This window comes from Pelmatolapia mariae, linkage group LG7 (genome assembly GCF_036321145.2).
Source record: "Pelmatolapia mariae isolate MD_Pm_ZW linkage group LG7, Pm_UMD_F_2, whole genome shotgun sequence".
Lineage (NCBI taxonomy): Eukaryota > Metazoa > Chordata > Actinopteri > Cichliformes > Cichlidae > Pelmatolapia > Pelmatolapia mariae.
This window is the reverse complement of record NC_086233.1, coordinates 48,793,851-48,808,837: the sequence shown is the minus strand read 5'-3', so window position 1 is coordinate 48,808,837 and position 14,987 is coordinate 48,793,851. Positions and strand designations below refer to the sequence as shown.

Here is a 14,987-nt window from a genome sequence, read left to right as displayed (position 1 = left end):
TGGCGATCAAAGCAACACAGGGGGGTGATTGATGACCGTTGCAAGGATGGAGCAGGTCTTAATTAAGTTTGTCTTTTATCTTCTCTTTCATCAAGGAAGAGGTGCAGAGACAAAAAGAAATTGTTCTAGCAGTTATTCCTGGCTTGTACTGAGTAATGATAATTTAGAATAGAGAAGTCAGAGGGCCAGCAGGGAGTCTGGACATCCTCTTCTTAAGTCCATCTCACAAAGACCAACCTGCCAACAGCGAGGGGGAGATAATTACCTGTCTTTTTTTCTTCCCCTTTTCCAATCCTAATCTCTCCTCTGATTATCGTGTTGTGAGGCTAGTATCTCTCGCAGACAGTTGGAGCCTGATCAGATCTGTGTCTCCACTGACTGCACACCTTAGCAGATACAGACATTACCCTTTTACTGTTATTTTACGATACCATCATGCTAATTTTTTTCACTGCAGCTTTCTGTCTGCCTTCTGTGTGTTAGTTTTATTTGCTATAGACCTCCACCTTAGATCTCAGTCTGCAGGTGGTTTTTTTTGTTGTTGTTGTCGTTTGTTGACGTGCGTCTGTTTTCTGTGCACACCCAGACAGAACCACCCAGCCAGCAGCATGTCCGCATCCAGAAGGAGCTGTGGAGGATTCAAGATGTGATGGAGGCCCTGAATAAACACAAAGCCCAGAGAAATGCTCTTGATGGGATGAGTTTCTATGGGCCCAAAGCCAACTTCAGTAAGCACAAAAATGAGGTGAGGCACCACTTGTAGAAAAAGAAAACAGAACACCTGGTCTGACAGGATGCTGAAAAAATAAGGCATTTTAAATCATCATTTACTGTTCCTAGCTTTTCAAATGTGAGAAAGAGTTTTTCTTTTTTTTTCTGCCTAAGGCTTCAGTCACACAGGCCTAGAAACTGATTAGCAACCATCTGGCAATTACCGGTTGTGAGGCAAAAAAAGTGTATTACCTGACCGGTCATGAGTGATTGGAGGCAATTGGTGTGAAATTAATTGCTAAAGTCCCAGTCAAACAGACCTGGAGACTAGCCAGTGACCTTACTGGCAGTCACCAGTGTGAAGTTGGTGTCAAAGAGGTATATAGTTTGGTTGTTAGTAGGTTGCCTGTAGTTTGTAAGGAAGATGCCGACTTGGCTGCAAAAACAAACTACATGCCAAGCAGTACTGAAACAAACCAGAAACGAAGACCATTTCCCTTTAAAGTAAAAGTTCCGCCATTTGAAATGCATGCATGTTGTGCAGCACTTTTTCAAGTTTCACCTCTGTTGAAAATATCTAGCGTTTGCAAACCAGTTGGCATCTTTCCTGCAAAATGCCACTACAATCTGTATGCTACTAAAGCAGTCGCAAGGTTTTTTGTGTAGTGTTCTCTTTGTAATCGTTTTCACGTGACCACAGTCGGCAATCAGCGGTTGTTTAGGAGTTGCTGACTAGTCTCTAGGCCTGTGTAAGGTTTTGGACAGGTGGTTGTCATTACAAGCAAATTAAAGATGTGAGCTTAACGGTATTTTTTTTCACCTTTTATTGGAATTAATTAATGGGGAAAATTGATCATAAAAAAATAAACCCACATCACCAGCAGTTTTGAAGATGATAATCGACGTAAGCTGAGGGCTCTAAATGCCCACCCCACTCATGGATGGTGTGAGTAGTGGTGTCTGGAGGAATGTGTCACTCAAGCCATAACAGCATCTGGAGCGCTCTCTCTGGCTAATCAACTGTTTAGCCCATCCTGTGGCCCAGAGCTACTCTATACCAGATGGCTGTCGCCCTGAGCCTGTATGGTGGCACCATGTGTTACCTTGCTTCCTGTGCTGTCATACCCAATATAATCCCCAGGAGGAGGACTCTGTACCCCCACGGCCACCCCTACCCCAGTCCTACGAGCCCAACCCCCCCACCGTGCCCCCTATGCCGTCTCATCCCGGCGTGCGCCCTTCATCACTCCACAAGCCAGAGGACAGGAAGGCCAATCACAGGAATAGCACGCACAGCGTAAGCCTGTTGACCTCTTGGTTGACCCTGCCCTCAGCTGTATCATCCCATGTCCATGCTGATGATTTCACTTTGATTTCCATAAATATCTCGTGTCTGTTGCATTTTTTTTTTCCATTTGTTCCCGTCATTGTACAGCATAATTTACTTTTCAGTTGTTTGGTTGAAGTCCAGCTTGTGTTTTTATTTTTGTTTTGTTTTTTTAAATGTTGTTTTTGACTAAATTACCACATCCCCCTTTTCTGTCTCATCCTTTATGTTGAAACGTAATATTTTTTTGGGTCTGTTTGTTTCGCCATATCAAAGTTTGAATGTGTCTGCCTACCTTTTGTCTGAGTATTTCAACAAATTTCACACATTTAAATTTAAGGTGGCTCAGTCTACAGGGTTTTTCCTGTTTACCGAACAGGCATTTTGGAGATGAATTAGTGCAGTCGCCTCATGTGCAGTACAGGCAAACTGTTTTTATTGCTTAAATCTATTTGTTTTCATGTTATTTCTGAGGCATCGATAAACTATAAGTTTATTATGTATGAGTAAATGAAACTACAATTAACAAATACGATTAAAAGAAAATATTTCTATTACAGTGCTTGTTATTTTCCTCTGTAGGGGCCACCAAAACGTCTCAAAGCAGAAAAAACTCTGGTCAATGAAGAATTTAATTTTATTTTTTCATCTTAAGTAATTCTGTAAGAGATAATGACACTCTGAGTTATGCAGAGTTTGTTTACAAACTGACTACATTTCAGAGTTTTTCTCATTTGTGTTGACCTCTTTTTGTTTTTTTACCCCCCAATTTCTCGTCTCCAGGGTCCTGACTACAGACTGTACAAAAGTGAGCCAGAACTCACCACAGTGGCCGAAGTGGATGAGAATAATGGAGAAGACAGATCTGAATATCCATCTGATAGAGAACATGTTGGAAACAAAGGTACTTTGGAGAGATACTGGTGCAGTTTCGCAGTGAAGCCTAGTGTATAAAAATACAATAGAGTGGTCATTTTAGTCTGTATAAAACTGGAGCTTTTATCATGGGACTAACAGAGTCTACACATTGTGATCGTTCCCTTTTAGAGTATTTGAGGGCTCTCTAGTGGAAACATTTACACGCTCAGAAGGTGAACAGCATATGGAGTGCACTATGCTGTAAATATGGAGTGATTTCTGACACAAACCTTGTCTCCAACACAATTTGAGTTGGCATTTGGATTATTTGGATCTAGGTCAGTGTATCACAAAGTAACTCTCATGGCAACCATAATTTATCATATGCTGGTTACCGTGGATACAGTGAGATTTGCACCTGCATACATCTTTTTAAACTTGGCCAAAACATGTGAGCTATAATATTTGTTTTACTGTATTTAAACTTTCTGCCACCAAACATGTGCTGTGAATAGAGGAGCTGAATTTACCACAAAAGGGAAATTGATCTACATTTATTGAAGAGCTTGCAGGTCTTTTTTTTTTGTTGGATGGAAAGTATTAATTAAAATACCACCTGTAATTGACCCTGTCTAATTTTTTACTATAATGTGATTTCAGTTTGACCTTTTATTGATCTCTTGTCTCCTTTCCTGTGGGTAGGTATGTCCTATCCAGTTGGTATCGTCCCACCAAGGACCAAATCTCCAGTGCCTGATTCGTCCTCCATAGCTTCATATGTTACATTAAGAAAGACCAGGAAGCCTGACCCTAGAACGGTGAGACCTTTAATAATAACTATAAAATGTTCTTAGCATTTGTAGATTTGGATCTACCAGACAATAGAAAAACAAACGAAATACAGTCACGATCAGGACTATAGTCAAAAAAAGACTGGTATATATGTCTGCAGTCATTTAGATTTGGTAGTATGGCTTTCTGACCTCCCTGCGTTCCTATATACATAGTTGGAGGAAGGCCCCAGCAAAGGGGAAACAAGCAGGAATTAAGTCAGATACAGCAGCGGTCCCCAACCCCCGGGTCACGGACAGGTACCAATCCGTGAGTCGTTTGGTACCGGGCCACGATAGTTGAGGCTTGGGTGTGAAATTTATGGTTTTCAGGGTTTTTATCGGTTTTTATCATTATTTTTTTATGGTTTTTATCATTAACTCAGTTTCCCTGGGTCTTTTCCCGTGTGTTATGAATAAATCTTCTTTTTTTTTTTTGTACCACTACTGGTTTTATTTTGTTGTATTTATCCGCAACACCTTAAAGGCTGGTCCATGAAAATCTTGTCAGACATAAACCGGTCCGTGGCACAAAAAAGGTTGGGGACCGCTGAGATACAGCAAGAAAGTTGGAGCTGAGCTAGAAGTGGGTTGTAAGGCAGCTTGCAGATGTGCAGCAACTATGGCCAGGCTAAAGTAGCTTAATTGCTTGTGCTATCTGCAGATTGCCAGTTGTGTAGAGGAGTATCAGCCGAGCCCTTAGTTGATGTGGCCCGGCACTGTGTTTGGTTTGCCTTAATCATTTCTTGGCTTTGTGGTCTGCCTGAACTAACGCTTTCTCAGTTAATAATGATTATGGGCAGCTGTGAACTAACCACAGTTAATTTTGAATTGTGATTACTCCTCTCCTAATTGGTTGTTTTGCTTGTAAGCTGCTGGTTGAAAACTCACATGTGCAGTAAAGGCCAGCTGTCACATGGTGGAGGGTGTGACTCATGCTGCCATAAAGTAGATGCCAAACTGTATTTAAACAGTTTCCAGCCACAAATCCTATCAACTTAAACATACTAACCATATCATTAGTGCACCACACTGCAGGGTGTGTCCTGCTTTTGGTGCGCCTGTGTGACTTTGTTTGATCGTCAATGGACATGTACTACAAATGAAAATAGATAAACGCACAATCTTCGTCTAGGCTTATGTGCTTTAGCACTTGGTGCTAAGAGAGCATGCCTAAGGCGTAAGAGTTCAACTTAGATCCTGGAAGAAATGACAAACGAGTTTCAGTGGACTCATCTCTGTGCTTGTCCTGTTAGACCTCAGTGCGGCGTTCAGTACTGTTGACCATAATATTTTATTACAGAGATCTATAGTGCATGCCATAATTATTAAAGGTACTGTGCTGGAGTGGTTTGAATCATATCTATCTAATGAACAGCAATAGCATACATTTTCATTGCTATGCAGGTGACACCCAGCTTCATCTGTCATTAAAGTTTCATGACACACACAAATTGGTTAAACTGCAGGAATGTCTTAAAGACATAAAGACCTGGATGAGCTCTAATGTCCTGCTTCTGAATTTGGATAAAACTGAGGTTGTTGTACACACTGCAGGGTGTGTCCTGCTTTAGTGTGTCAGTGTGAGTATGAACATGGACCGATGTGTAATGAAAATAGGTGATTGCACAAACTCCCTCTAGGCTTATGTACTTCAGCCTATGGTATTAAAAGAGTATGCACAGGGCCTATAGTGTTCAACTTAGGTCCTAGGATATCTTGAACAGTGTGGACAGTGGGGACTATGTCCTTGACCTCTGGACTGAGTTCACATCTGCCTACCCTCCAGTGTGGCACAGACCTGAGAATGAACAACTTCTCCTCAGTTCACTTCACATCAGCCTCTCCTGCTCAGGCATTAACAAGCCCCCAGCCGCTCTGAGTGCACCCATGTGTTCCAGCGGGAGCGTGCAAGCGCACAACAGCCAGGTTGTTTGGCCTTTTGCCAAGTGTAGCTCAAAGAGAGCAAATATTTAGCAATTTCTCAGTCATTATATTAAGTCCAAAGTGTCTGTCCTGTTTGTTACTTTTGTTTAAAAAAGTAAAATGTTTTCCAGTACATACATTAAGGGTAGAGATTATTCTTCTTTGTAAAGTTTAGACTTTTTTTAAACCGTGCCTAGTTCATCGCGCTGCAAATGCTGCATCATGTGAAACGACCCAAGCAGGCAATGACACCATGTAACTTCAGACCTCTAGCATGCACAAAATTGGGGATCACAGTAAAAAAGTTACCATGGCGGCAACCTCATAGTGCTGAATGTCTTCACAGTAATGCTATATCATTATTAAATTATATTCTGTTGTCGTCTCTGGCCAACAGGAGCGTCCACGCAGTGCAGTGGAGCAGCAGCTGTGTGCTGTGGAGAGCAGCCGACCCAGGATGAGCGTGGAGGAGCAGCTGGAGAGGATCCGTCGCCACCAGCAGGGTACCCTCAGGGAGAAGAAAAAAAGCCTCAGCATCAGGGGTAGCAGTCAGGAGAACACACCCTCTCGCAGCCACTCATTTACTAAAGAAAACCATTACCGCAACACGCAGGTACTGGCTGAGTGACTCAGACCCTATTTGACATTAGGGTAGCTCTGAAGTCAGAAGATGTTCATATGATATAATGTCTCTGCTTCTTTTATGTTTCATTATTTATTTCTTTTAGTTTCAAATGAGGCGCAGAGATGAGGTGATAAGCAGTGACATTCAGGAGCTGGAGGCCTCTCTCAGGCAGCAGGAGGTGGTGGGGGAGCAGGAGACGCCCGCTGAGGAGATAGCTCGTCTCAAAGAATCCTCCCAGGCTGATCACTTTAATGTCGACCGAGAGGTACGGCACAGCAGTTAGCCGTCGTTCCCATCAGCCTGCTGTTTTTTTTACAAGCCATTACTCAGAGGGCTAATACTATCGTGGGCAAATTATTATGAAGGTGCCGTTTAGCAACAGAACATCATGTATTATCAATTCAATTTTTAATACTGCAGAAAAAAAAAGTTTCAACTGGAATGGAGAAGTTAACAACTCTTATATAACTGTATAAGCGTTGTTCAGGCTAACTGAACATTACACAAAGGCCTCTGTGCCAAAATCTTTTCATGGGCTGCTCATAAGCTACCAACACGATTTGCATGACTTGCTGCCTTTAGCAGAGTTAACGGCCTTGCTTTAGATTACATCGGTGAACTCCTTACAGTTGATCTCTGCGTAGTACAGAATGCCTCAGAGTAATTGACAGTGACACTCCATTTACTTCTAAACACCCAAAATGTGAAATAGTCTTCCTGCACAATAGATGCCAATCAGGGTAATAATGTTGTTTGCATAGAAGTGGAATTTTCTGTGTCAGTTTAGAAAACCATTCATTTGTACCAAATGTGCTAAATAAGTGTTTCTTGTCTGGTGGCTGTTCCTCAGCTTTCTGTGCCTGACAAAGTGCTCATTCCTGAGCGTTACATTGAATCGGACCCCGAGGAGGCTCTGAGTCCTGAGCAGGAGGCTGATAAGCAGAGAAAAGTCGACCGCATCAAAGCCCTCATAGCCAAAAACAGGTAAGCACACTGTCACGATCCATCTAAATCAGTAATCGGTTATTAGCATGGACAGGTCTGCTCAAGCCTTGAATATTAGATAAGGATACTACGGTGAAAGGGCCAGCTTTGCAGGTAAGCAGATGTCGTGCATGAAATTCTTTCTAAAAGTAAGAGGTACGTTTAGGGTCATAGCATAGATGTCTCATGCTCTTTCCATGCCTCAAATGTGCAGAAAAGGTCTATTTGCTCATCTCTGAGCCACTGTGGCATTTTATTCTAAATGTCAGTGCCCTCATATTGATTTTTAAAAACTGGCCTGTTTGTTGGTAATTAGAAGTTGTCCGTTGCATGCTGTAGAAAAAACCTTGCTGTTTTGTGTTTGCCCCTAGCATGCAGAATGTGCTGCCTAGTCTGGCTCTAAGCCCTGAGGAGGAGACTGAAGAGGAGGTTACTGTACAGGAAAAGGAGAAGATGATTAATATCTCCTACGAGCTGGCAGCCGAGGCCTCCAAACGCAGCAAGCTGGTAGCAGGTACATCTCTAGAGAGACGAGAGGGTGGAGGTGGGGTGGTTGGATCAAAGAAAACACATGCAATAAAACAAAAGCTGGTGGGAGCCTGTTCTTAGAAACAAACTGTAACTGCTTTCATTGTGTATGTGTTAGGTAATTTACTTGTGGTTGTTTACTCAGTAGCTTTTTCAGTAATTTCACTCACTTTAGTGATTATTTCTGATTTATTTAGCCATTCACTCATTATCAACTGATCTAATTTGTTGTTTTGTCATTTCATGCGTGCGCCTGTGCTCACCATGTTGTCGTTTCGTTGCAGTGAAAAGCCTGTCGTCCTCTTCCCCACCCCATCCGCAGTCTCCCACCACCGCACCCCCCCAGCTCACTGACGGTTCTCACTTCATGTGTGTGTAGTAGCACCAGTAAGGGCCTTCATCCACCCTTTTTTCACTCATACTCATACTGCTGAAGTGTTTTGATTGTTAAATTTGATTTCTGTGGTTTTAAAAAAAGCATTTCAGGATAATTAGTTGGGTTCATTTCACGTAAAATTGCAGAGAGTTTGTTCTCTATGTGTTGCGGTAGCACTAATACACTGTTGTATAGCTGAACTATGAGGGAATCTTACTATAATTTCACTTCTGTCCTTTTGTTCTGCTTCAGCCCAGGCTCTGGCCTCAGTGAAAACCTACACATGAAGGAAACAGCTGGGGAGGCCTGAAGCAGCTCCTGAGGACTTCTCTAAAGAGTTCAGCACAAGGCCTTTGGCTACAGAGTGAAACTGCCTACTTCATACTCACGGGTCTCAACCTCTGACTTCTGTATTGCTCACTGTGACGTCTTAAGCTCCTCCCTCTTCGGGGGGGCAACACTCTCCTCAACCTGGCAAGACAGCACATGGATTCATACCGTTTTACTGCTGCAGTTTCAGTTTTTACAAGGCTTTTATAATCATTTTTATTATTTATATGGTTTTATTAGATTTTTGTGTTCGAATCTGGGCCAAAGTCTATCTGTATATACAGGAGGCTAATAGACTGAACTCTGTTCTGAGCCTGATAGCCTGTGGCAGAGTATGTTGGTCTGTTATACATTTTCATTCATGTTTCATCACCTGTTCGAAAAAGTTTCAGAAGCAAGTTTCACATTTTCTCTGCATTTAATTAAGCCTTTAATAATTTGCTTAATTTCCCCCCCCCCCCCCCCCCACACATTCGACATCAACTAACCAGGCATATTTATCCATTTATTGTAAAGAACATGTGTCTATGCTAAAGATGAGTAGATAAAAGATATAGATCCCTCCATTATTATATAAGGAGGAACCATTTTATTGCTGCAGACTAAGAGTATTTGTAATTTCTCATATTTCTGAGTTCTAATTATTTAAAGATGGGATCTGAAGTCCCTGGCACTTTGTTGCCAATGCATATGTGAATGTTCTGACTTGAGTCAATCTATACTGTCCTTTTTTTTAATTGCTGAGAGATATATTTAAACTGAAAGATGGAAAAAGAGATCTTGATTATATTTTATGACAAAAAATCGAGAACATTTATGACATGTTGGTTTGGAGCCCTGGAACTAAAAGAAAACAGGATAAGGATGTGTAAAAAGCAATAGAAACAACCCCTTTCTGAATCTGAGATAATTTTTTGTGTGTACAAAGTGTAATTATCAGAGATTTACTGTGTATATAATGTACATGGTATATCTGGATGGGAGGATATGTTCAACATACAGTTACATACTAGATTTAATTTGCAAATGTTCATATCCCATCTGTTTTATATCATGTTAAATAAATGTTTCTGTTCCTAATGAGTGGTTGTGTTATGCTCTTTATCTCCCCTGTAGCTACATGCAGTAGAGATGCTGACCAAAAGGGAGTTTGACTCAATCCTGCAACATAGTCAAAGATTACATTCTCATCAACTGTTGACTGAAAGAATTTTACATATTTAAATGAACTCCAGCTTAAATAAACCCCAAAACATAAAAATCGCATGCATGGAAAGTCTTAAATTGACTCCAAAATATAGATTTAAAAAGCGTTTCCCCCATGACGGTTACACTTTTACTATGAGTTCACTTCGGGATCTTTTGAATTGTTAAGTCCCAGATCTAAAATTGCATGCCTCTGATTCAAATAGTAATCATAAACAATCAAATATAAGATATGATTTCATTTGATTTAACAAGCATGAATAACAGTTTAAATGAGGGGCTGTGGCTCCCTCTGGTGGTCATCTAGCTGTAGCAACATGGACCATATTTTTGCATTCATAACAGGTTTCTAACATTAATCACAGCATTCATAAATTATTAATAGGCCACTTTTGGGTGGCCATGTTGTAGAAATACCCGTGCTTACCTTCTTGTTTGACATTCTAGCAAAAAAATTAAAGCTCTTTGGTGCATGATGGAAATGTTGTAAATCAAAGCCGTTTACATGTGAATGCCTGGCTAATAAGAACTCAGTAAACAATGTACACGCAATTTGAGGCCAATAGATGCAAAAAAGAAAAAAAGAGAAAAATGAGAATGAAGAGATAAAAACAGTTTAAAATATTAAAAATATAAAGCAGCATCTTTTATCATATAGGAAAAGTAAGATGCACAGGTGAATTTACACTTCTTTTTCTTATATTAGGCCATCTCAAGGATTCAATGTGTAGTTAAACGTCTTCACACTGATAGAAGCGGGAGTCTCACTGGTGCAGCCCACTTAGGATCAAAGTGCATGTGCTGTATGTGCCCGATGATGTAAAATGAGTTTGACATCCCTGGTCTAAAAACTATTATCTACACTATGTCTAAAAAGATGTAACGTTCTGCTGACAAACTGCTAAATCGATATATTTGAGGAAGACCTGGAAACCCCAAAGTTATTCTCATGAATCGGTTATAAAACCATTTGTAGCGCGATAACTAATTATCCAACTATGAATGCATTTATTTATTTATTCATTAAACTCAATATTTCAAAGCTACTTATAAGCTGTAATACTAATACTCCAGTTTTTATTAAAAAGGAAAACCATGTGCTTTCGGAAACACGAGGAAACTTTAAATACTACGTCATAGTTTCGCCACCTCGTGCCGTCTCCGTCCAATCAGGGAGCGGACTGAATTTAGCCAGCCCTCCTTCTGCAGAGAAGCTTTTGACGGTGGCATGAGTAAATTTTAATACCGAAAGTATTCCCGGCTATGTCTGCCGCTGAAATGGCTTCTGCGGCTTCAGAAGAAACACCCGCGCTGAGCGACGAGAAAGACGTACCGACGGCGGCCACAAACAACGGCAATGGCGAGGAGAAGGAAAATGGCCCTACCGAACCGGAAACGGAACAGCCAGACGGTAGCGTAGAGCCGAAAATGGAAGCGGTGGAGGCGGAGATCGGCGAGGAGAAGCCCGCTGCAGATTCAGACAAGGCCGCGAGCGAGGTGGTGTCAGACGACGGTGTTTCTTTGGGCGACAAGGAGGTGACAAACGCTCCCGGAGAGCCAGAGCAAGTAACGGAGTCACAGCAGAGCCCGGGAGATGGTCACAGCGAACCTACCGGCGATAGCACGATAAAAGATGCTAAGGAGGAGACGGGAGAGGATAGCCGGAGTTTGGGGACAGACAGCGAGAAGAGCAAAACTGTCAGCGAAGATGGAGATAAAGCCAGCGCTGGTGGCGGGGAGCTGGGTGACAAGAGGCGGGCGAGTGTGGAGATATCATCCTCGGATGGTGAACCCTTGAGCCGTATGGACTCAGAGGACAGGTTGGTCTGCGGAATAACTCTTGTAGTAGGTGCTGTTGTAGTACCCACCCACCCAAGTAGTGACTGAACGAGTGCAGGATGGCAGATAAATCCAGTCTTTGTTTTTTAAAGTTGTCTGGTTTTAGTGTTAAAGTTTAAATCTCACATTTAAAGGTAAGCACAGAGGGCCTTTAACCTCCAGCAGCTGGATGGGAAAAACAACTTTTCAGTGGCTTTTCAGATCAGTGTGAAGTGTTGGGGTGTATCTAATAAAATATTGTTAATGCTGAACTAATCAAATTGTAGCCACTTGAAATTTTAACCCTTATTTGTTTTGTGAGAACACTGTTGACTGTGAGCCCTTTGATGGAAGCACAGCAAATTTGTAATACCACGCTAAGAAGCTATGTGTACCGCACTCATAAAGTTGATTTGGCATGAGTGTTTGTGGCATGCATGGAAAATCCCTTTCAGCCCGAAGGCTTTCACGCATAGCAAGTATGTAATATCAGCACCTGTTCTTTATGGCTGTGCAAAGCCATCTTTGTTTTGTAACTGTGACACTGAATTCCTCCTTGCCCTCTCCTCTTGCTCAGTATCAGCAGTACCTTGATGGAGATGGAGAGCCTAGTATCCAGCGGGCGCTCCACCCCTGCCATGATGAATGGACAGGGTAGTGCCAGCCGCTCTGGAAACAAGTCGATGGCTTACCAGTGTTGCTGGGACCTCTGTCCAGAGTGCTTCAACTCTAGTCCTGATCTGGCAGAGCACATCAGGGGGATTCATGTGGATGGGCAGAGAGGAGGGGTCAGTAGACTGAAAAGTTTTGTAGCCTAGTACACTAGTGCCCCTTTTTGCTCTAGCTCAACACTGACTGTGAAGAGAGCCAAATCACAGTAGAGCAATTTTCTGTAATTGGACGACTTTAATTTAAATTTATAGTTGGCCATTTTCACTTCATCGCTTCAACACCCTGGCAAATCTAAAATAAAGGTCATCTGAATCCTTCTTTTGTTAAAGTGAACTGCATAATTCATTTTCTTACTACTTTCTAGTGACATCCAGTATGCCACTGCACACTCATAAAGCACCTTATGTGCCTATAATCTGATTAAAGTGAATATTAAACTGCTTTTTCACCAAACACTGGATCCTTTTTTTGTAAGCAAAGTAAATTTTTGTTGCCACGTTTGTAACAAAATTACTTTTTTTCTGTATCCCATAAATCAATTAATGTAACGTTCATGCAGTTTGAATTCAAGCAGTTTCACAAGTCATACTGACATCTTCCATCTGTTGGCGGCATTTGAGAAAAGGTTATTGAAAGTTTTATATTTTGTAATTAGTTTTTACTTTTATTTCATTTTGACTTTAGTTTAGCTTAGTGTCAGTTACTTTCCAGAGTGGATTTTCTTGTTTTAGTTTTTATTAGTTTATAAGTTTCGGTGTTAGTTTAAGTCTTTGTAATTGTTTTTTTTGTATGGAGGGCATATGTCAGAGGCAAGATTTAGGAACATCAGCAAAAGTGTTGCAATAGAAAAATCTAACGTTTTTTTTAAAGCAGTTGACTCACACTGCAGACATCCAGAGTCTCAATAAACAGGTCCATCAGTCCCTCGTCAGGCAAGTTGTAATAACCTTTTTATCAAACTAACAAATACTAATGATATTTTCTCTATGTTTTTATATTACTTTAGGTCATTTTCCAAGTTCCCAGTCGTGTGTTTGTTTTAATTTGAAAGTGTGGTTTTAACCCCCAGCCTTTAAAGGCTGATGTTATTTTTTGTCTCGTTGAACTAAAATGTTTCTTACATCTAATTTTCGTTTAGTTTTAGTTAACTATAATAACATTGGTCTTTAGATATCAGGGAAAGTTAGGTTTAGATCATTTCACACATGATCTTAAAAATGCCTTTCTTCAGGAGTCTTTATCCTCTGTTCAATATTCTGTTATGAACAATTTTTTTCTCTCTGTAATCTCTTTTTATTTTGTCATGCTTGCCTGTCTGTGTTCCTCAGGTGTTTGTGTGTCTGTGGAAGGGTTGCAAGGTGTATAACACGCCATCCACCAGTCAGAGCTGGCTCCAGAGACACATGCTGACCCACAGTGGGGATAAGCCCTTCAAGGTAAAACCAGTATCTAACACTTAATGTCCCGCTCTTCTCTTCATTGTCTCATTATCCTTCACCGTATAGGCAATATCCTGACAGGGCCATGTGTTTTTCTCGTTTCTGCTTCTCTGCTGCAGTGTGTAGTTGGTGGCTGCAATGCCAGTTTTGCTTCTCAAGGTGGACTGGCTCGTCACGTACCCAGTCACTTCAGTCAGCAGAACTCCTCGAGAATGTCTGGTCAGGCCAAACTCAAGGAGGACTCCCCTTCTAAGGCTGGACTTAACAAGAGGAAGAAGCTCAGGAACAAACGCAGGTGCTCCTTACGTACGTACCTTACAGGCGCACGCACTGATCTTATTCCAAAATGCTTCTCATTGTGCTTTTCTCTCCTTTCTGTGTTGAAAAGGATTACAACCTGAGCACATTTTTGAGGTCGCGCTGTGCTTGTTTTGCTTCTAAACTCCCACATGTCTTTGTTGGAAAAGTGAGAGCTGGACCACACACACAAACACCAACACAAACAGGAACTGCTGCCAGCTAGACAGACACACTTTCCACATGGCAAAGTGCTGCATTTCAGTAGGAAGTGTTTCATGTATAAGTGTAGTTTCTCAATGCTTGGACAGGTGCAGATCACTACCTCATTGCAGGTTTTGTCTTAAATGGCCTGTTTATGCATTATGCAGGTATTATTTTTAATTTCTACACCTCTGTTTGTCTTAATTCTCTAAACAAGAGGGGGTTTAACAACACATGTACAACATTTTCAGTTTTGTAACCTTGGTTACAGATGTGATTTGTGCAGTAGTAAACCACCCATCCACCAAGAAATATTGAGTCTTTAGGTGATTTAAGAGTCTTTTGTCAGGAGTTTCGCATATTCCAGTCAATTTGTAAATTGTGTATACTTGCCATTATTACCAACTATTAATATATAAAACTTACTTTTCTTAAATGGCAACTAGATTGCAATAATATGAATTAAGAAAATCCAAATCTGAACTGAGACATTTGACCTGTATTCTAATGCAATCGAAGGTAATATTCTGCCGTTCACACTTTCTGGTGTGTATGTATACTTCTGGTGATTTTTTTCATAATAATGTTTTTCCTTTCAAAGACTGCAGAGCGCTGTGTAAGTATTTTAGAAAACACGATGATGACAACTTCAGATGTTAAGAGGTCAGAGTTTTCTTTCTACTGAATTGTGTCACAGTTATTCAGAGAAACTAAAACAGTCATTTATTGTGTGAGTGCTGTAAAGTGTTCACACTGCATTTTCGCAGGAAATGCAAATTTTTCTAGTTTCATACAGCTTTCAATGGAGAGCTGTCATTTCTTTAACTTGCATGGGAGCTGTTGTTACAAAAGATTA

The 14,987-nt window shown here is 41.1% G+C and overlaps 2 protein-coding genes across 17 annotated transcripts in view; both read left to right on the top strand.

The window, feature by feature from the left end:
* LOC134631261 (pleckstrin homology domain-containing family A member 5-like) overlaps nt 1–9,562 on the top strand; it is a 90,773-nt gene extending 81,211 nt beyond the window's left edge. For 8 of the 13 annotated variants that reach the window (XM_063479430.1, XM_063479428.1, XM_063479426.1 and 5 more), the window contains 10 exons: nt 587–745; nt 1,853–2,008; nt 2,822–2,942; nt 3,599–3,714; nt 6,050–6,265; nt 6,381–6,542; nt 7,128–7,261; nt 7,633–7,775; nt 8,074–8,176; nt 8,418–9,562. In XM_063479430.1, coding sequence (XP_063335500.1) covers nt 587–745; nt 1,853–2,008; nt 2,822–2,942; nt 3,599–3,714; nt 6,050–6,265; nt 6,381–6,542; nt 7,128–7,261; nt 7,633–7,775; nt 8,074–8,168 — 1,302 coding nt within the window. In that variant the 3' untranslated portion in view covers nt 8,169–8,176; nt 8,418–9,562. The remainder of the gene's footprint in view (nt 1–586; nt 746–1,852; nt 2,009–2,821; nt 2,943–3,598; nt 3,715–6,049; nt 6,266–6,380; nt 6,543–7,127; nt 7,262–7,632; nt 7,776–8,073; nt 8,177–8,417) is intronic. The other 5 variants (XM_063479435.1, XM_063479431.1, XM_063479429.1 and 2 more) reach the window with 2 other exon arrangements.
* A 1,308-nt stretch (nt 9,563–10,870) lies between these two features.
* LOC134631265 (zinc finger protein aebp2-like) overlaps nt 10,871–14,987 on the top strand; it is a 54,590-nt gene continuing 50,473 nt past the window's right edge. For 3 of the 4 annotated variants that reach the window (XM_063479441.1, XM_063479443.1, XM_063479440.1), the window contains exons 1-5: nt 10,871–11,521; nt 12,097–12,307; nt 13,520–13,627; nt 13,750–13,936; nt 14,733–14,747. In XM_063479441.1, coding sequence (XP_063335511.1) covers nt 10,965–11,521; nt 12,097–12,307; nt 13,520–13,627; nt 13,750–13,936; nt 14,733–14,747 — 1,078 coding nt within the window. In that variant the 5' untranslated portion in view covers nt 10,871–10,964. The remainder of the gene's footprint in view (nt 11,522–12,096; nt 12,308–13,519; nt 13,628–13,749; nt 13,937–14,732; nt 14,748–14,987) is intronic. The other variant, XM_063479442.1, reaches the window with a different exon arrangement.